Below are 23,374 nucleotides of genomic sequence, written 5' to 3' on the forward strand. Positions count from 1 at the left end.
TTTAAAAGGATTTAAGTAATACAAAGTATGTTCTTTGATTACACTGGAATTAAATTAAAAATCAATAGCAGAAAGTTACCTAGAAAATCTCCAAATATTTGGAAACTAACACCTTTCTAAACATCTCATGGATATTTAGAAACACAAAAAGGGATATTAGAAAGTATTTTCAACTAAACGAAATGAAAGCAGAGCATTTCAGAATCTGGGACACTGCTAAAGCAGTACTTTGAGGGAAACTTATAGCACTAAATGCCTATATTAGAAGAGAAGTTTAATTTAGTGACCTCATCTTCCACTTTAAAAAACTAGGGGGAAAAAAGAGAAAGTAATAAAAATAATTATTTAAAAAAAAAAAAAATATATATATATATATATTTGCGTTACACGTGCCTCTCACTGCTGTGGCCTCTCCCATTGCGGAGCACAGGCTCCAGACGTGCAGGCTCAGCGGCCATGGCTCACAGGCCCAGCCACTCCGCGGCATGTGGGATCTTCCTGGACCGGGGCACGAACCCGTTTCCCATGCATCGGCAGGCAGACTCTCAACCACTGCGCCACCAGGGAAGCCCTAAAAATAATTTTTAAAAAGAGCAAGAAAATAATAAAAATTAGAGCATAAGTCAATGAAATGAAAAACAGAAAAACAACAGAGAAAATTATTGAAACCAAAAGCTGGTTCTTTGCAATGATCAGTAAAAGTGATAAATCTCTAGATAGATTAATCAATAAAAGAAAACACAAATTACTAATACCAGAACTGAAAGAAATAACATCAGTATTAATTCTACGTATATTAGAAGGGTAGTAAAGGAATATTAGGAACAAATTTATGCCTTTAAAATTTGACAAGTTAGGGCTTCCCTGGTGGCACAGTGGTTGAGAGTCCGCCTGCCGATGCAGGGGACATGGGTTCGTGCCCCGGTCCGGGAAGATCCCACGTGCCGCAGAGTGGCTGGGCCCGTGAGCCATGGCAGCTGAGCCTGTGCGTCCAGAGCCTGTGCTCCGCAATGGGAGAGGCCACAACAGTGAGAGGCCTGCGTACTGGAAAAAAAAAAAAAAATTGACAAGTTAGATGAAACAGATAATTCTTATGAATGACACAAATTACCAAAGCTCACTCAAGAAGACAGAAAATCTGAATAGCACTATTTCTGTTACAGAAGTTGAATTTGTAGTTAAAAACTTCCCCACAAAGAAAATTCCAGGCCTAGGTAACTTTGCTGGTGAGTTGTTCCAAACATTTAAGGAAAAAGTAATGCAAATTCTACACAGACTCTTCCAGAAAGTTTAAGAGAAAGGAATACCTCCCAGCTCATTCTATGTGATAAGCATTACTCTGATACCAAAACCAGGCAAAGACATTGAAAGGAAAGAAAACCACAAAGCAACATCCCATATGAAAATACATGTAAAAATTCTAAACAAAAATTTTTTTCAGTTTCAATTTTTATTCTCTCAGCATCAAACATCCTTACCTTTTTCTGCTACTGTATCGTGATTTTTTTAAAAAATTTTATTGGCATATAGTTGATTTACAATGTTGTGTTGGTTTCAGGTGTATAGCAAAGGGAGTCAGTTATACAAAAGTTTAAGAAATTGAATCCAACGATATATAAAAATAATTCATGACCAAGTGGGTTTTAATTTCTATAATGCAAGATTGATTTAACATTCAAAAACCAATCAATATAATGCACCATATGAACACACTAATGAAGAAAAATTATGATCATCACAATAGATGCAGAAAAAGTATCTAAAAACATCCAATGTCCATTACTAATAAAAACTCAACAAACAAGAAATAGAAGGGAATTTCCTAAATCCTAAACTTTAAAGGGTATCTGTGAAAAGTCTAGTAATAGCATACTTAATGGTGAAAGAGTAAATGTTTTCCCTTCCGGTCAGGAACAAGATAAGGATGTCTGCCCTTACCACTTCTATTCATTGCTGTAGTACCAATGTCACCAGGCCAAAAAAAGAAATAAAAGCAATCCAGATTGAAAGACCAGAACAAACACAAAAGAAAATAAATCAGTGGCAAATAAGTGAATTGATGGTCAATACTATTTCATTAGGGAAATACAAAGTAAAATCACAATGAGATATCTCTATACATTTGTTTAAATATCACTCAAAAAAAAAGACTGACCATACCTAATAGTGGCAAGGATGTGGAATAAATGGAACTTTCATAAAATACTGGTAAAAATGTAAAATGGATCAATTACTTCAGAAAATAATTTGACAGAAAAACTTCAACACACTATTGAGCAAAACAAACAAACCAAGAAAACACTAAATAAACTAGGAACTGAGTAATACATCCTTAACATGAAAAAATATGTATACCTCAGAACTAAAGCCAGCATTTTACTCAATGGTTAAAAGTAACTCAATAGAAGATATAATGGAAAAGAGACTCCCATTTACAAAAGCAACAAAAAATTAATATTTAGGAATAAACTAACAAATATACAAAACACTTATATAAAGAAAACTTTAGAAAACACCTTAAAAGCATGATTCATTTAAAAAATTTGTAAAGTAAATGTCAAAATTAATAGTTTCTGCTCTTCAAAAGACACTGGTAAGAGAAGGAAAATATAAGCCATAGACTTAGAGAAAATATTGATAAATCACACAACTGATAGTAATACTCTCCAAATCTATCTATTGATTTGATGTAATTCCTATCAAAGTCCCAGCTGGCTATTTTGCAGAAAATGACAAGTTGATCCTAAAATCATACAGAAATACAAAGAACCCAGAGTGGCCAGAACAATCTCAGAAAAGGGCAACAAAAGTAGAGGATTTCCTGATTTCAAAACTTACTACAGAGCTACAGTATTCAAGACAGTGTGGTACTGGCATAAAGATAGACATATAGATCAGTGGATTTGGTTTGACAGTCCAGAAATAAACTCTTACGTTTATGTTCAATTGATTTTGAACAAGGATGCCAAGACAGTTCAGTGGGATTTTCAACAACTAATGCAAGGACAAACTGGATGTCCACAAAGAAAAGAATGGCATTCGACCCTATCTCCACACCATATACAGAAATTAACTCCCAAGTGGATGATAGTCATAAGAGCTAAAACTATAAAACTCTTAGAAGAAAACACAGGAGTAATCTTTGTGACCTTGGATTAGGCAATGGTTTGATATGGCACTAAAAGCATAAAACAAAGAAAAAGTATTGTAGATAGATTGAACTTCAAAATTTATCAGAATTAAAAGGTTTTATGCTTCCCAAGACACTATCAATAAAGTGAAAAGTCCCAGCTGCCTTTTGGGAGAAAATATTTCCAAATCATGGATCTGATGAGGGACTTGTATCCAGAAGATATGATGAACAACTCAACAGTTAAAACAATTTCATTTTTAAATTGGCAAAGAATTTGAATAGATATTTTCCAAATATATACAAATGGCCTATAAACACATAAATGATGCTTAATATCATTAGTCTTCAGGGGAATGTAAATCAAAACTGCAATGAGATATCACTTCACAAATACTAGAATAGCTGAAATCAAAAAGGCAGACAATACAAGTGTTCATGAGGATATCGAGAATTGGAACCCTCATATGTTGCTGGTGAGATTATAACATTCTGTGGCCACTTTAGAGAACAGTTTGGAAGTTATTCAGAATGTTAAACATAGAATTAGCATATGACCCAGCAATCTCCTAGGTGTATACCCAAGAGAAATAAAAACATATGATTACACAAAAATTGATACACAAGTGTTCGTGGCATAATTATATATAAAAGCCAAAAAGAGGAAACAATCCAAATGTCCATGAACTGATGAATGGATAAGCAAAAAATGTAGTATATCCATTACAATGGAATGTTATTCAGCAATGAAAATAAATGAAGTACTGATAAACACTACAACATAGATTCAACCTGAAAACATTGTGCCAGGTGAAGAAAGGAGCCACTCACATATTGTGTAATTTCATTTATATTAAACCTCCAGAATAGGCAAATCCACAGAAACAGAAAGTAGATTAGTGGTTTCCAGGCATTGGGTTAAGGGGAGAATGGGGAGAGACTACAACGGGTATGGGGTTCCTTTCGGGGGGGGATTGATGAAAATGTTCCAAATTTAGATGGAGTGATATTTGCACAACTCTGTGGATATACTGAAACTCACTGAATTATACACTGTAAAAAGGTACATTTTCTGGTACATGAGTTAAATACCTACCATATGACCTATCCATTCTACCTTCAGATGTTTACCCAAGAGAAAAGAAAGTGTATTTCCGACGAAGATTTATAGATGGATGTTCATAGATTTATTTGTAATAGTTAAAAACTAGAAACACAACAAATGTTCATCAGCATGTTATACTACTCAGCAGTGAAAGGAAATGAATTATTGATACTTTCAGCAGTATGGATGAGTATTAGAGTAGTTACGCTGAGTGATCATATCTACAAAAAACCTAAAGCCAACATCATACTTAATGGTGAGAAACTAGAAGCTTTCCCACTAAATCAGGAACAGGAATATTCCCTCTCACCACACCTTTTCAGCATCATACTGGAAGTCCTAAATGTAGCAATAGGACAAGAAAAGGAAATAAAAGATATACAGATTGGGAAGGAAAAAATAAAACTGGCTTTGTTTGCAGGTGACATTATTGTCTGTAGAAAATCTGAAATAATCAACAACAACAACAACAGCAGCTAAACACCTAGAAGTAATAAGCAGTTGTAAGAAGGTTGCAGGATACAAGGTTAATATACATAATACAAGCCTAAATCAAAATTCCAGCACATTATTTTATGGATATTGACAAACTGATTCTAAAGGTCACATGGAGATGTAAAAGATGTAGAATAGCCAAAACGGTATTGAAGGAGAAGAACAAGGTCAGAGGACTGACACTACCCAGCTTCAAGACTTATTGATAAAGCTATAGTAATCAAGACGATGTGGTGCATATACATGGAATCTAAAAAAAAAAAAAGTGGTTCTGAAGAAAGTAGGGGCAGGACAGGAATAAAGATGCAGACATAGAGAAGGAACTTAAGGACATGGGGAGGGGGAAAGGTAAGCTGGGACAAAGTGAGAGAGTGGCATGGACTTATATATACTACAAATGTAAAATAGATAGCTAGTGGGGAGCAGCCGCATAGCACAGGGAGATTAGCTCTGTGCTTTGTGACTACCTAGAGGGGTGGGATAGGGAGGGTGGGAGGGGGATGCAAGAGGGAGGGGATATGGGGATATAAGTATACATATAGCTGCTTCACTTTGTTATACAGCAGAAACTAACACACCATTGTAAAGCAATTATACTCCAATATAGATGTTAAAAAAAAAAGTAGAGCAGAATGCATGTTATATTTTAATTCATATTTTCTGTAGTACTTAGGAAGCTCAGTTTTATGCACTTTCTGAATGTCATCTATTTTAAATGGCTTTTCATAATGTCGTACTTTTCAGAAATGTAATGTTCATTTTATATCATAGGAAGGAAACGTTTTAATTTAAAAAAAATCTTAGTAACCCAGTTTACTGAAAATTGAGTTTATTTGACTTCTGTGTTTGAGAACTTGTCTTTAAAAGCCAAATATATTGGCCAGTGAAACAAAATGAAGCAGTTATCCCAATGGAAGATCTAATTAGTAGCTACATGGTTACCATTTCCTTAATGGGCTATTATCCCTGAAAGTTGAACTGAATTGGTTTTTTTTGAAAATTCATAGATTGACAGGAGACATTGGCCTTCTTGCATTTTCTTTTAAGAACATCAGTTCTTAACAATATAATTGAAGTAATAATTATTTATAAATACTTTTAATAATCCATAGTTTACTTAATTTTTTCCAGCTGTGGTTTCCTTAAGGGTACAGCAGGGACAATACAATTTTACCTTAAAGAGTTGTGAAGTTTATATAATCTAATGAATGGAAAACACTTCATAGACTATAAAATGTAGTACAAATATAAAGTATCAGCTATACTAACATAGGTTATTTGGATCTATTTTATTGTTGTTTTTCCTGTGTTGCGTTTTTCCCTTTGACACATGTTCCCTCCCAAAGACTGTCCTATTCACATATCACAGATTTGATGGTTAGGGTAGAAAGGAGTACACATGTCCTTGCCTACAAATTTTAGTAGTTGTGTTTAAAGAAAAGCTCTTTGATAGAAATTAAGACCCCCTTAAATGATCAAATAGTTGTTGTATTTATTATGCATTTAAGTTTTCTAATGTTTTAATTAAAAGGCTTAAAATTCTCAAAAAAAAAAAAAAAAGGGAATGTGGTGTTAGCAAAAGAAGAAACAGATAGGTAAACGGAACAGAATAGAGAGCCCAGAAATAGTCCCATAAAAATATAGTCAACCTATCTTTGACAAAGGAACAATGCCAATACAGTGGAGCAAAGTTTGTCCTTTCAACAAAGGTCTTAACAACTGGACAACTGCATGCAAATAAAAAAGGGAATTTATATACAGATCTTACACCCTTCACAAAAATTAATTCAAAATAGACCACACACTTAAGTGTAGAACACAAAACTATAAAGCTCCTAGAAGATAACATAGGAGAAAACCAAGATGACCTTTGCTATGGCAATGACTTTTTAGATACAACACCAAAGGCACAGTTCATGAAAGAAATAATTGATAAGCTGGACTTCATTAAAATAAAACCTTCTGCGCTATGAAAGACACTGTCAAGAGAATGAGGAGACAAGCCACAGACTGGGAGAAAATAATTGCAAAAGACATGTCTGACAAAGGACTGTTATCCAAAATATACAAAGAAAACTTAAAAACTCGAAATAAAAAAATAACTCAAAAAATGTGCCAAAGATGTTAACAGACACCTCACCAAAGAAGATTGGCAGATGACAAAAAAGCATAAAAAAGATGTTCTAAATCATATGTCATCAGAGAAATGCAAATTAAAACAACAGTGAGATACCACTGCATACGTATTGTAATGCCAAAATCCAGAACACTGATAACACCAAGTTCTGGCAAGGATGTGGAGCAATAGGAATTCTCATTCATTGCTTGTGGGAATGCAAAATGTTGCAGACATTTTGTAAGACAGTTTGGTGATCTCTTATATAAACTAAACACACTCTTACCGTACAATCTGGCAATTGCATTTCTTGGTATTTACCCAAAGGAGTCGAATATTTATGTCCACACAAAAACCCGTATATATATATATATGGATGTTTATTGCAGCTTTATTCATAATTGCCAAAACTTGGAAGCAACCAAGATGTTCTTCAGTAGGTGAATGGATAAATAAACTGTGGTATAGCCAGACAATGGAATATTATTCAGCCCTAAAAAGGAATGAGCTATCAAGCCATGAAAAGACATAGAGGAAGCTTAAATGCAGCTTACTAAGGGAAAGAAGCCAATCTGAAAAAGCTATGTACTGTATGATTCCAACCATATGACATTCTGGAAAAGGCAAAACTATGGAGACAGTAAAAAGATCAGTTGTTGCCAACGACTGAGTAGATGAGTAGGCAAAGTACAGAGGATTTTTAGTGCAGTTAAACTATTTTGTATGATCCTATAATGATGGATACACGTCTCCATTAGACCAAATTCATAGAATATACAACACCAAGAGAGAACCCTAATGTAAACTGTGGACTTTGGATGATTATGATGTGTCAGTGTAGGTTCATCAGTTTTAACAAATGTGGTAGGGGATGTTGGTAATAGGGGAGACTCTGCACCTGTTACGGCAGGATGTTTATGGGAAAGCTCTGTACCTTCCTCTCAATTTTGCTAAGTTTTGAACCTAAAACTGCTCTAAAAAAATGTGGTCTTAACAAAAAAGTAATGAATTATTGATACATTCAACAAATGGATGAATATCAGAATAGTTAATGCTGAGTGAAAGAAAGTAGACCCCCAAAAAGTATATTCTCTATGGTTCCATTTAAATCTAGAAATGCAAACCAGTCTACACTGATAGAAAGTAAAGCAATGTTTGCCTGGAAAGAGGGGTCTGGGAAGAGCTAGACAGAGAGATTATAAAAGGATATGCAAGACTTGAGAGTGTGTCCATGTTCCTTATCTTGATTGTGGTGATGTTTTCCAGGGCGTACGTGATGTATATGGTGTCATGAGTGTATACATATGTCGGTACTTACCAAAGTGTGTAGTTTATTGTATGTCAATTATAACTAAAAGTTGTTTTAAAAAAATAGGAATTGATTTATAAGTTAATGTCAAAGTAAGAAAAAAAATCAACTGCCAATGGTTAGTCTTTGTGGTAGACATACAAACCAATACACTGAAATGCTCCATGAAGAGACACTAAGGATATGATAGTTTAATAGGATGATTTCTAAAAATAAAATGTTAAGAACACCTGGAGGGTTAAGGATTTGGAGACGATAGGATGAAAAACAGCATTTAAGCAAGGGCCACTTGAGACATTCTTGTCCTTTTCTTACTGGTGAGTCAATATTTGATGCTTCAGTGGAAAGTAATTTTTTCCCTTTCATTTTACATTTCAGTGTTTATTTTGTATGAAACACTTCCTAAGTATTAGGGAATAATTCAGGGGGGTTGTTCCTGACCCAGCTGTAACCAGTTTGAGTCCAAAGCATAAACTTTCAGGTTCCATCTCTTAATATCCTTACTGAAAATGCCATGTATTCTTAGTTCGTCTAATCCCCATGGCTTGTTCTCCTCAGTCCTACACACCTCCAAGCAACGAGTTCAAGATCAGTATGAAATTGGAAGCACAGGATCCCAGGAACACCACATCTACCTGTATTGCCACAGTAGTTGGACTGACAGGCGCTCGCCTCCGCCTTCGCCTTGATGGCAGCGACAACAAGAATGACTTCTGGCGTCTCGTTGACTCAGCTGAAATCCAGCCTATCGGGAATTGTGAGAAGAATGGGGGTATGCTGCAGCCTCCGCTGGGTGAGTAACTAGACCCAAGCTCTCCCTAGCCCATTAGTTATCTTCCCCAAATTGTACATCCTGTTAAAGGAAAACATAGGGTCCTCTGCCTATCCCTTCTTTTTCATATGGTCCAAAAGAAAAGGCCCACCTAAAATGAAATGACCTGAAAAATCTGGACCTATCCATTCTACATTAACTTATGATATCCAAGCTTCTCTCAAGCTCTTCTTTTTCTAACAAGAAACCACACATTTCATCCTTCTTTGTCACTTCCCCTTTACCCTGAGAAAAAGAATGGAAGGAGATCTTGACGTTTAACTTGCCTCAAAAAACCAGAGTTTTCACCAAATCCTACAGTGATAACAGGAAGTGAGAGAAAAGTCTCCCAGTAGAAAGGATGACTATTACAAAGATCCGTTATCTCCTTTCCCCTAAATTTTTACTTGGTCCTTGGAATTTTCTCACTTTGAGTCAATTATTAAGTAAAATGCATTATTTTACTTAAACTAATAACCCCACTGTATTTTTCTCCTCAAGATCAGATTCACCTTTTTTTGCCTCAATATACCTGAATGATTTAGCCCATCTCATCAGTTACTACTAATCACTATTGCAGTGAGTCTCAACAGAGGATAGAGAGAGATGGGTTATAGGCTATGTTCCCTTCAGGAGGCTGTGCTAAATTAAATGAACATTAGAGGACAGTATCATTTGAAAGACCTCCCCAGGTGGTTATTTAACATTTTCCTCCATTAAAAAAAATTATTTGTAATGTGAACTTTCAAATGTATACAAAAGTAGGAAAAATAGCACAATGAATGTCCATGTATCCCTTATCCTTGATAGTCGATCTTGTTTTCTTTGTACCTATACACGCTCCCTGCCTGCTCCTGCCCAATTGCCTAAACATAGTATTTTATTGTTAAATATTTAGTATGTATCTTTCATAGTTAATATTTTAAAAGCATAATCATTATAACATTATCACATGTAAATAATGATAATTCCTTAATATCAACGAATATTTACTCAATGTTTAAATTTTCCCTACTGTCTATCTGTCTGTCTGTCTCCCTCTTTCTCTCTCTCTTTATTCCATTTTCTCTGAATCAGGATCCACATAAAATCAACATATTGCAGTTGGTTGATATGTCCCTTAAGTCTCTTTTAGTCTATGGGTTCTTCTTCTGTCTCTTATTTTTTCTTGCAATTTATTTGTTGAAAAACCTGAGTCATTTGTCTTTAAATTTTCCCACAATTAGATTTTGCTGATTGTATCTCTGTGGTATCATTTAACATGTTTCTCTGTCCTCTCTTTCTAGAAATTGGTAACTAGATCTAGAGGCTTGATCAGGTTAAGTTTCAATTTTTTCATAAGAATATTTCATAGGTGGTGGTCTTTATTAGGAAGCATATATGGTCTGGTTGTCTCTCATTTTGTAATGTAGCAGCCATTACTGCTTGTGGTCTAGAGCAGGGGTTGACAGATTTTCTTAAAGAGTCAGATAGTAAATATTTCAGGCTTATGGGCCATACCTTCTCCGTTGTAACTAGTCAGCTTTGTCCTTGTAATGTGAAAGCAGCCATAGATGATACATAAACAAATGGGCAAGGATGTGCTCCAATAAAGCTTTATTTACAAAAACAGGTGGCCAGCCTTCTGGCTATAGTTTGCTGACCCCTGATTTAGACCCATCACTTCATTATGGTTGCAAAATGGGAAATTTTAATATTATCATTCGGTCCACATAAATTAAATGGAACATGTCTATTAAAATAAACTTTCATCAACTATTTGGTTATCCTAAAGTACAGTTCATGCAGGAAAGACAGTTTAAATGCTTGACTCTTTTCTTTATTTACCAATTTTCAAAATAATAAATTGGATTACCATCATCCTCCAAAATTATTTATGGATAGTGTTATTGTTGTTGTTGTTGTTCAGTATCATAAACTCAAAGATTCATATATAGCTGATGTGTTTCACTCCATTACACTAACTGTCCTTATTGATTCTTGAATTATCCCATCTTTGGCGTCATATATATATAAATCATTCTTAAAGTGAAATCTATAAAACAGTATATTCAGAGAAATCCCCTTCACCTTATCCCTTTCTTCTGCTTTAGGGTAACCACTTTCTTTTAATTTAATGGTTTATACTCCATTTTTTAAAAAATAAGCAAATATATCCGTGTGAGTGTGTGTGTGTACATACATACATATGTATTCCCTGTCTTCTTATGTAAATGACAGCATATTATACATACTTTCCTCAATCTTACTTTTTTCATTTAGCAATATATCCTAAAGATGACTTCTTAGTTGTATGAAGATGTTCCTCATTCCTTTTTGTAGCTGCATAGTACCGTAAGATTCTCAACCTGCTTTATGAATCACTGTTTAGAAGCATCTTGATAGGCTATTAAAAAATGTAAGTTCCCAGGGATAATGGTGACCATCTAAATCGAAATCTTTCCATAAATTCTCCAGAAACATACAGATCAGAAAGGAAAGAAAATCAAACCACCCATAACTCATGCCTAAACATAACCAGGAGTCAAGAATACCACAGATAGGAATGTAAACTGATATAGCCACTATGGAGAACAGTATGGAGGTTCCTTAAAAAACTAAAAATAGAACTACTATACAACCCAGCAATCCCACTACTGGGCATATACCCTGAGAAAACCATAATTCAAAATGAGTCATGTACCACAATGTTTATTGCAGTTGTATTTTCAATAGCCAGGACATGGAAGCAACCTAAGTGTCCATCGACAGATGAATGGATAAAGAAGATGTGGCACATATATACAATGGAATATTACTTAGCCATAAAAAGGGCTTTTTCCGTTTCATAAAAAGAAACGAAATTGAGTTATTTGCAGTGAGGTGGATAGACCTAGAGTGTGTCATACAGAGTGAAGTCAGAAAGAGAAAAACAAATACCATATGCTAACACATATATATGGAATCTAAAAGAAAAAAAATGGTCATGAAGAACCTAGGGGCAGGGTGGGAATAAAGACGCAGACCTACTGGAGAATGGACTTGAGGACACAGGGAGGGGAAAGGGTAAGCTGGGACGAAGTGAGAGAGTGGCATGGACATATATACACTACCAAATGTAAAACCGATAGGTAGTGGGAAGCAGCCGCATAGCACAGGGAGATCAGCTCGGTGCTTTGTGACCACCTAGAGGGGTGGGATAGGGAGGGTGAGAGGGAGGGAGACGCAAGAGGGAGGGGATATGGGGATATATATATATACGTATAGCTGATTCACTTTGTTATAAAGCAGAAACTAACACACCATAGTAAAGCAATTATACTCCAATAAAGATGTTAAAAAAAAAAAAGAATACCACAGATTTCAGTAACATGTTGTCTACATGTTCAGATATAAAGATCTGAAACCACTAGAGCTAGTACCCACCCCATACCAGAATGAAGAGTTTTATGTAGGTAGAAACTGCATTAAAAAGGGAGAGGGCAATGGGAGCCTGACACAGCCAAAATCACCCCCAGAAAAAGACAGTCCCATCCAGAGTGGGAAATACTGAAAGAGAGCTAAGAGCTACTTGATTAGAGCCTTGGCTACTGGAGAATCAGAAGAAAGAGAGTGAATTAAAAGAGTGAGGGACGAGAGATAGCAGTCTTGGGAAGACAACTACCTTTGTGGGAGAGGTAGCTATAATATTGAAGGAAAAGAAGGAAACCATGGGTAGTGATTTAGAGTTATGCAGGAACAAAAGAGAATCATAAAATCAAAAGACATACAAACCTTCCCATCCCATCCCAAATAGGCTCATCTACTAAAGAAACTGCATTTCACTATGCCAACAGAAAACTCATGACCCAAGATCCCTGCCAAAATGGAACATCCTGTTTTTTGTAAGCCCGGGAAAATATAAGACATTTCAAAGGATTAGGAAACAGCAGGCAACATCTATAAAAAGCTTCTACGTGAAGAAAAACAGAAATAGAGGATAAAACTATTTTAACTATTGAAAATTCTACAGCCAAAATCAGTGAGTAGCCAGAGGAAAACTGTTGTACAATAACCCATCTCAAATAAGTATTGACAGATATGAAAAAATACCTTGGATCAAAAATTGTAAGTCAGACTAGAAATGCACAATAGACAGGAAGATGTGAAAATAGAATTGTTCAAACTCAAGAAAAAAATTGAAAGAAAAATAATCTCAGTTGAAGACTCAATTCCAGGGTACCCACTGGGACAGTAGATTCAACTGGAAATATAATAAGGGACATTGAGAAGAGAAATAAAAATAAATATTAGAGAAGGTTTAAAAGTATGAGAAAGTAACTGTTAGATATAGAACATAACAAAGATCCAATGTGTATATGTATGTGTACATATATATTTGGAGTCCCTGAAGAAGATAAACAGAATTAATACTTAAAATTGTAATATAAGAAAATTTTCCAAAAATTAAGGAACACCTAAACCTTCATATTGAAAGGGCCTACCTTATTCCTGGAAAAATTGATCTAGATTGGTCAACTCTAAGACATATTCTAGTACAACTGTTATACTCTAAGAATAAAGAAAAAGTCATCTAAGCCTCCAGCAACAAGGCCAAATTACTCACAAGGGAAAGAAAGTCAGGTTTGCATCATACTTCTCAACAGCAAAATACAAAGCAAGACTAAGTGGAGCAGCATTTTTAAGAAATTCAAGGAAAGAAAATGAAAAGACAGGTTTTATATCTAGACAAGCTGTTTTTTCAAGTCCTGAGATTATACTGAAAGAGTTTTCAGCATGCAAGAACTCAGGAAATACTGTGACCCCAAGCCCTTCCTAAGGAATCAATTATGGAAAGAGCTCCATCCAAACAACAGGTGATCAATCTAAGACAAAAACAAAGGTAGGGACAAGAGTAGAATAGTATGGTATCAGTCTGGGTCCAGTGAAGAAAGAGAACCCACACAGCAGTTTAAACACAGAAAGGTTAATATACATGTTAACTATAACAGAGGATTGGAGTGAGGGATTGGCTAGTCAAAAGGCAAGAGAACTCTAAAGAATATAAGAAGAGCAGACATAAGGAGAAGCCACGACACTGGGGCAGAGATAGAGCTCCCAAGGAAGAGCCTCCCTTCCCCCATCTCAGGGCTGAGATGTAGACCTTGTTGGAGGGGGCACAGCTGTGGCTCACTGGATGAGAGAGATCACTGTGGTGCCACAGCAGTGGAACTTGCTAGAACTCTGTCCTCCAGGGTGCTGAGAAAGCTGTTCATGGAGAGGTGTGTCTCTGGAGAAACTCTTCTACAGAACCACTTAAGATGGGGAGGGTGGTGCTGCTACGGGCTGCCCTGTGCTCCCGGACCTGGGCCATAGGGAAGATGGGGTGCTGCAGGAGCCTGCCCAGCCAACACGATGCAGCCAGAAAGCAAGCCCCTTTCCTCCTGTCGTATCTGTAGATGGGGTCCTGGGTATCACTTAAAACTGATAAACCAAATAGTAGAAGCCTAAGTGAGGAAATAAGGGAATTAAGGACATTATAACATATGTTAGTATAAAGGTAACTACTAAAACAAAATTCCAGAACTTCCTAAATACCAAAGGAACAAAAAGATCAAGAAACAGATGACACAAAGAGATGAACTAAATATGGAGAACGCAGTAAATAAAGCATAATGTGACAGAGTTGAGACCAAATGTGTAATTTATATTAATAAATGTAAATGGTTTAAACTCACCTATTAAAAGAAAAATATTTCAGATTGGTGCTCAAAGTCAAACCCAACTTTATACTCTGTACAGGAGACATACCTAAAGTAGAGTGAGTCAGAACAGCTAAAAATAAAAGGATGATCAAGGATATATGAAGGAACTTCAAACAATATAATAGCAGAGGTTACAATTCTGTTATTAGACGTAGTAGAATTAATAAAAATAGAAATTATGGTAGATGCAAGGAGACATAGACAAACACATTAATAGGAGAATTAACACACCTCTCTCAAGACAAGACAGGCCAAGAGGACAAAAAAAGTAAAGGGTTGAAGACTTTAATGAATAAGATAGATCATATGTGTGTGTGTGTATATATGTATGCATATCAAACTTTATACCCTGGTAAATGCCCTTCCACCTTGAAATTTAAAACTCTTTAAACAACTTTTGTTTGAAAAATGGAAATATAAACCAAAATTTTAAAATTCCTAAAACATAATGATAATAAACATCACATCAGAATTTTGAGATATAATTAAAGCAGTGGTTGGAAGAAAATTTATAGCCTTAAATACCTGGCATAAAGAAAAATGAAAGGATAAATATTACGAATTTAAATTCCCAATTAAAACAGCTAGAAAAAGTTACACTCCAAAGCAAATACAAAGGAGAAATAAGTAGAAGAAAAAATAAAGATAGAAAGAGATTAATGTGGTAGAAAATAGAAAAGCAGTAAATCAAAATACTGTGTCTTTGGAGAAAACCTCAACAAAATAACAAACCACTAGTTAGCCTAATAAAGAAAAAAAAAGAAGCAGCGCAGATATACAAAAGCAGAAATGACAAAGGCGGGGAATAGCCCTATGTAAACTAGGAAAGCTAGATGAAATAAGAAAATCCTGTTTGTCAAAATTGACCCTAGGAGCATCACATATGTTTTCAAAGCACTTACATCAAAGTACTGCATGCAGATTATTTTAGAGGGAAATCCTACAAAACCTTGAAGACCAGATAATCTCAATGCTACTTAGGTGTTGTACGTCAGTGATACCCAACGGAACTTTCTGTGATGGTGGAAATGTTTTATGTCTTTGCTGTCCAGTATGGTAGTCACCAACCACATGTGTCTGTAGAGCACTTGAAATGTGTCTACCGCAACTAAAGAATTGAATATTTAATTTTATTTTAATTATAATTTAAAGTTGAAAATCTATGTGGTTGGTGGCTACCATACTAGACAGTGCACTTCTAGATCATAGAAAAAGGAAAATATCCAAATTCTTTTATGAAGCAGGTAGAACTTGGATACTTAAACCTGATTTAAACACACACACACGTGCACACACACACACACAGCCTCGTGTGAATATTATTACAAAACACCTAAATAAAATATTAGGAATTAGAGTTCAACATATTTACAACAATAATTCATCAAGACAAAGTAGTATTTTTTTTTCTGGGAATGAAAAGAATATTTAACTTCAGAAATATCATTAATGGACTTCACCATATTAAAATAGCTAAGGATGAAAGTCATATGAACTTCAGCAAAAATCAGCACACTACTGAGGACTCACATTTCTCGATTTCAAAACTTACTACAAAGCAACAGTACTCAAGACATTGTGGTACTGGCATAAATTGAACATAGACTTATAGATAAGAGGATTAGATTTGAGAGTCCAGAAATAAACCCATACATTTATGCTCGGTTGGTTTTCAACAAGGGTGCCAAGATAAGTCAGTAGGGGTTTTCAACAGCTGGCACAGGGACAACTGGATATCTACATACAAAAGAATGGAGTTGGACCCCACCTCCACGCCATATACAAAAATTGACTCCAAGTGGATAATAGACCTAAATGTAAGAGCTAAGACTATAAAACTCTTAGAAGAAAACATGAGAGTAAATCTTCATGACCTTGGATTAGGCAGTGGTTTCTTAGATATGGCACCAAAAGCACAAACAACAGAAGAAAAACTAGATAGATGGGCTTCAAAATTAAAAGCTTTTGTGCTTCCAAAGACACTATCAAGAAAGTGAAAAGACAGCCCACACGATGGGAGAAAATAGGCAAATCCAAAAGGGCAGAGAGTAGGTTAGTGGTTTCCAGGGATTGGGTTGAAGGGACAATGCGGGGTGGCAGCTAATAGATATGGGTTTTCTTTTTGGAGGAGTGATGAAAATGTTCTAAAATTAGATAGAATGATGTTTCATAACTCTAAAAACCACTGAATCGGATATTTAAAAGTATGAATTGAGTTACATCTCACTAAAGCTATTATTTTTTCAAAATCACATGTCCGATTCAACAAATAGTATTGGGAAAACTGGATATCCACATGCAAAAGAATGAAGTTGGACCTTTACCTTACACCATTATACAATAACTAACTCAAAATGGATCAACAACCTAAATGTAGGAGCTAAAACTGTAAAACTCTTAGAAGAAAACATAGGGGAAAAGCTTCATGATGTTGGAATTGGCAGTGATTTTTGGATACGACACCAAAAGCACAGGCAACAACAAAAAAAATAGTTAAATTTGACTGCATCAAAATTTAAAATTTTGTTTATCAAAGGACACTTTTAACGGAGTGAAAAGGGAACTCATGGAATGGGAGAAAATATTTGCGAATCATATATCTGGTAAGGGGTTAATATCCAAAATATATTTTTTAAAACTCCTTCAGTTGAACAACAGCAAATAAACAACCTGATTAAAAAATAGGCAGAGGACTTGAATAGACATTTCTCTAAAGAAGATATACACGTGGCCAGTAAGCACATGAAAAAATGCTCAGCATCAGTAATCATTTAGGGAAATACAAATCAAAAACACAATGAGATAATACTTCACACCCATTAGGATGGCTATTATCAAATAAATAGAAAATAACAAGGGTTGGTGAGGATGTGGAGAAATTGGAACCATGTGTATTGTGTATTGGGAATGTAAAGTGGTACAGCCACTAAGGAAAACAATATGTTTCCTCAAAGAAGTTAAAAACAGAATTACATGTGATCTAGCAATTCCACTTCGGGGTAGATAGGCAGAAGAATAGAAAGCAGGGACTAAAGGAGATATTGGGATACCTATATTTAGCAGCATTATTCACAATATCCAGAAGGTCAAAACAACCTAAGTGTCCATTGACAGAAGAATGGATAAATAAAATGTGGTATATACACACAGTGGAATATTATTCAGCTTTAAAAAGTAAGGATATTCTGACACATGCTACAATGTGGATGAATCTTAAAGATATTATGCTATTATAAATGAAATAAGCCAGTCACAAAATGACAAATGCTGTATGATTCCACTTACACAAGGTACCGAATATAGGCAAATTCATAGCAACAGAAAATAGAATGGCGGTTGCAAGGAGCTGGGAAAGGGGAGAGGGGAATGGGGAGTTACTGTTTAATGGGCAGAGTTTCATTTGGGGAAGATGAAAAAGTTCTGGAGATGGATGGTGGTAATGGTTACACATTGATGTGAATGTACTTAATGCCATTTACTTTTGAGAAAGAAGGGGAAATATACGTGTATACACACACATGCACATATATATAATGTACATGAACTTACATATATTTTGTATACTTAGTTTTATAAAAAGAAACACAGGACTGTTAAAACCAGAAAATAATGGAAAGGTTCCCTATTGGGAGTGTCTGGGAATAGGGTGGAAAGCATAGAAACGAGAGTGAGACATCTCTAAAAATACCCTTTTATATTCTTTTGACTTTTGAATTATATAAATGTCTTACTTAATACATAAAATTAAACCAAAAACAAACAGATGAACAAGCCATATCCTAAAATTGACTATAAACAGAAACAAACTGAACTCTGTATCAAATGGATATCATAACCACATTGAAAAAAGAGTTCAAACAACTTGAACACAGAATCTTCACATTATACCCGCAATGGGACATATTTCAAAGGAAAATGGAACTGCAAAGAAATTCTGACTTTTTCTTAATGATGTTAGCGGTTTTGCCCTAATAATCTGAAACTATTTTGCATGTATTGAAGATAGAGCAAATGAGTAAATAAGATACAAGTATGGGATGGAAAAGATGAAGAGGAACCCTTGCAGTGTAGGATTTGAATTGGAGGTATGTTATGAACTCTTAACTTAAAATAGGTATATAAGTATATATTAATATGTATTAAAATATACATAAATATATATTAATATAATACTTATTCACTTAGAATATATATGTATGTATATGTATATATTCTAAGGTAATACATGTATATGTATATGTATGTATATATATGTATATATTCCAAGCTCTATTGAAAAGACCTGGAAACAATGACTCCTCAGTAGCAATGGGAGCATCTTGATTTGATTTCTCATTCTCCGCTAAATCCCATTCTCCGCTAAAAGGAATCATGGCTCCTTGGAGCAATGGCTGATTCCAAGACTGAGCAACAGAGAAAATGTAAGGTGAGTCTGGAAGATCTTATTATGCCAGAAAGCAAAGAAGTCTCAAAGATTGATGGGTACATATCAGAGGGATACAGGAGCCAGTTTAAAGGGACTCTGACTAGCCAACATTGGAAAAATATGACCATCAAAGAGAATAATAAAAATAGAAGAACAATAATAATAGCCTCATGGGTCCCTAGTGATACACAGGAAAAAAATTAAAGTTGCAGAGAAAGTTCTTCTTTACAGAATATCAGCTAACAAATATAAAGAATGATAGAAAATTATCATTTCGGCAACCACCATTTAAATGGATTCAGACCAAGATAATCAATGAATGCTAAAACAAAGAAAAGAAAAGCTTATTGGAGAATAGGATATTCACACAGTCTCAAAGTTTCTCCCCACTGATTATTAATTACAAGGGGAAATTACAATGAAGAAATCTGTCAGTCATTTCTTAATAAGTGATCAAATTCAGTATCATTAATAATTAGACACACTGACATTATTTACTGCCTGAAGCAATGAAATGAGAAGTACTCAATATCCCTTGTGTAGTATCTTTGTCAAAATTGTTTAGCATGAATGTAATCATAAGGAAACAATCAGAAAACATCCAAATTGTGGGACGTTCTATAAAACAGGCCAAACTCTTCAAAAGTAACAATTTCATGAAAAACAAAAGGCAACTGGACTATCCTAGATGAAAGGAGACTAAAGAAACTTGACAACCAAATGCAATATGTCATCCGTGATGTATTTTAAAAATTAAACACCTATAAAGATTTGGGGACAGCTGAAGATGTTTTTAATTAAATGTATTGGATATGATAATATTGCAGTTCTAAAGGAGAATGTCCTTGTTCTGAGGACAAATATCTTGACGTATGTAGAGGTGAAGTCTATATCATGATGTCTCTAACTTTCACATAGTTCAGAGGAAAAAGTGTGTGTAGATACATGGAAAGCAATTGTGGTGAAGTGTTATTAGTTGCTGAATTTAGGTGAAGGGTACATAGTTTGCTCTTGTATTGTTTTTTGCTACTTTTCTCTGGGTTTAAAATTTTTCAAGATAAAAAGTTTAAAATAATTTATGTATATGATTATACATATATATGTGTGTGTGTTCATGTTCCCCAGGCCTCCTCTGGACTTCTCCCCAGAGTTGCTGAATCAGAATTTCTAGGTAATGGGGCTTGGGATTCTGCATGGTAAAATGGCTCTCCCGAGACTCTTAACACAGTTGGTCTGTATTTGGGAAGCATTGCTCCAAAGAGCATTATTCTCCATTAAAATCTTGTGTGGTTTGTGTGTGTGTGTATGTGTGTGTGTTCTGTTCACACAGGAACATTGGTTACTACTTTGCAGAGTCCTCCAGAAAAAAGGTGAAAAGGTAGAATGATTCTCAGGTGATGTCAACCTTTTCCTCATATCCCCTTGTTTTACTGGTCCATTCTATACTTAGACTGAGGTTATTTCTTCTAAACAGGGCTATCTGGATCACTAATTCTCAAACATGGCTGACAGTTAGAATCACCTAGAGAGCTCTCAGAAATTTCAGTGCCTAGGCCTTACCTCAGATCAATTAAATCTGAATTTCTGGGAGTGGGATGATGTATTCTTTAATGCTCCCCAGGTGATTTCAGTGTCCAAGTTTGAGAGTCCCTAGGCTAGAGCAAAGCTGGCCTCTGGTGAGGCCTCTAGCCAAGTGTGTCAGGATCCCAGTATAAACTGCCTACTCAGCAAACTTAGTCACGTGCCCTGATGTCTATGTGGGACATTGACTTGAAAGGAACCCTCTTATGTTCCTGACACTGATCAGTCTTCTCTTATGCTAAATAGCTTCCAGGGCCTGTCAGTAAAAAGGGGGATTTTAAAAGATGCGTATCCCATTTATGATTATGGAAATTTGAACTCTGTTTATAAAAATTTGGGAGGGGGGATGAAATTTTAGAGAGAAGTAACTTTAACTATGGTATCTTAAATACTCATTTTACACAGGTAATTTTAAAAATATTCGCCAAACTCTCTTCTCTGCAAGGCCCCTGACATTGAGTAATGCCAGACCCATCTATACGTACACCTATCTCAAGACTAGTCATAACCCCACCCCCAGTGAAATAAGTCTGAATTAACTTGTGTTTGAGTGTGTATATAAGAGCGGAGCATTGAAGTGGTGACAGCATCCTGGCCGAAGCAAAAGGAATTCTAACAGTCCTTCCCAAATACAACCTGACTGAACATACACTTCTTCCTCAGGGAAGACAGTTTGTTCAGCACCTCTCTTCCAGTTCTCGTTGCTGTCCCTCTTGGGGTAAAATTTAGATAGCCCACCCAACCTCAGTTTGGAAGCACTGCTTTAGTTCAGTGTCATCATCTGACAAATACAGAAATAGGGAAAGGGAAGTTAGTTGTCCAAAGTTGTACAGTGAATTGGTGGCATGTTTCTGTACATGTATTTGTATGTGTACATGTATGTAAAGCTCCTCTGGGAGGAGAGAATGATTTGGGGATCATCTTGACAGCCATAGAGTCTAATAACTTCATAAAGCTTAGAATTACTATATAGGACAATGGCAGGGTAAGGAGTAGGGCACATTCATGTGCTTCCTCGTATGAGTGCTGTTCTGTTACCTGCCACCAGAGGGCATGAACTATGATTAGATTCTAGACCTGCTGATCTATATTGAAGTTCAGAGCTTGCTCAGACCACTGTTAGTTCAAACAAACGAACCCTAACCTATTCAGTAGTCCCACAGTCTTAGAAGCATATGAAAGATCTTTGTGACTGGTTGTTTATAAATATTTTAAAAAGAAATCTTAGCTAAGCACAGAACACTTGCAGCATGCCTGGGTTTAGAATTGGAGACCTGGTTTTATAATATTAGCCCAGGCACTTACTAGTTTAGTTGTGTGGCCAATGGTAAGTTGCTTTATCTTGACTTTTAACCGTGAATTTCAGTTGCCTCACCTGCCACATCATTAATAAACTTTGCCACACATGGTTGAGGATTAAATGGGGTAACATGATAAAGCATTTATCAATTCCTGGCACCCGTTTCATAAGTGGAGATTTTTCCTTTGTTCAGTAAAACTCTCATGGAGCTCATATTCTGGTTGGAAAAGACATACACATTACATGGAAAAAAGAAAGAAAATTTAGGCAGTGATAAAAGGTAAGGATAATAAGGGAGCAGGATCTAGGAGGCTATTTTAGGTAGGGTAGTCTAGGCATGCCTCTCTGAGGAGGTGATATTTCAGCAAAGAACTATCAAAGATTTGAGAAAAGTGAAGGGTGTTTGAGGCAGAGGGACACAGCTTGGTGTGCTTGGGAAACAGAAAGACCAGTGAATGAAAGGCAGGGGGGTGGCAGGAGATGAGTTACAAGAAGTAAGCAAGTTCCGTATCATGTAAGTTTTGTTAAATACATAAAGACTGCAGATTTATTTTGTGTTATAGGATGTAAGCATAAGAGTGATGTGATCTGATTTATAGTTTTAAAAACATAACCATATCATTCTGGTTGCTGTGTGGAGAATAGACAGTAGGGAGGCAAAAGTAGAAGCAGAGAGAAGGGTTAGAAGGCTGTTTTAGTAGTCTGGGCAAAGTTTGGCTGTCACTTAGGTTAGGGTGTTAGTGGGCAGAAATACAGAATGGTAAGGAACGGTTCGGTTTAGGGTATATTAGATGTAAGAACCATCAACACTTGCTGATTAATTGTATTTGAGAGACAATAGAAAGGGAGGAACCAAGAGTGACTTCTAGGCTTTTTGGTCTCAGCACTTGGGTTTAAATAAGTGGTTCCATTAACTGAGATGAGATGACTGGAGGAAAGGGGGTAGTAAAATCAAGAGTTCTATTTTAGATTTACTCATTTTGAGATCTCTTGGCATCCAAGTAGAGTTATAGAATAAGGCAGTTGAAAATATGAGCATGAAACTCAGGACAGAGGTTTGGATTAGAGATATAAATTGGCAGTCATCGTTGATGGGAAAAAAGTGGGGACCAAGAAGAGAGAACCAGTGGCCAGACACTGAGGTACTCCCACTTTAGAGGTTAGGATTTCTTACCTACCTGGCCTTTTCCTTGCAAGCCATTGTTTAATTTGAGGAGACCCTCAAATTATTGTTTTTACTCTTCTCTTCCTTTTTGCACAAATTTACAACTCCAGTTCTTTTACCAAGAGAGACAGCATGGTAGAACTGAGTGATTAAATATTTGAAGACATTAATGTGCTGATTAATAATGAAGGCTCTGGAGACAGAGGAATTCGG

At 35.7% G+C, this 23,374-nt stretch overlaps 1 protein-coding gene across 10 annotated transcripts in view; it reads left to right on the forward strand.

Annotated features, from left to right (window-relative positions):
• The window catches only part of SCMH1 (Scm polycomb group protein homolog 1), a 191,953-nt gene that overhangs the window by 69,026 nt on the left and 99,553 nt on the right, over positions 1-23,374 (forward strand). For 9 of the 10 annotated variants that reach the window (XM_082651095.1, XM_082651098.1, XM_082651103.1 and 6 more), the window contains one exon: positions 8,714-8,948. In XM_082651095.1, the coding sequence (XP_082507221.1) occupies positions 8,714-8,948 (235 nt within the window). Of the gene's footprint in view, positions 1-8,713; positions 8,949-20,240; positions 20,287-23,374 lie in introns of those variants that run through there. The other variant, XM_082651104.1, reaches the window with a different exon arrangement.

Source organism: Grampus griseus (genome assembly GCF_964374135.1).
Source record: "Grampus griseus genome assembly, chromosome: 1".
NCBI classification, from domain to species: Eukaryota; Metazoa; Chordata; class Mammalia; order Artiodactyla; family Delphinidae; genus Grampus; species Grampus griseus.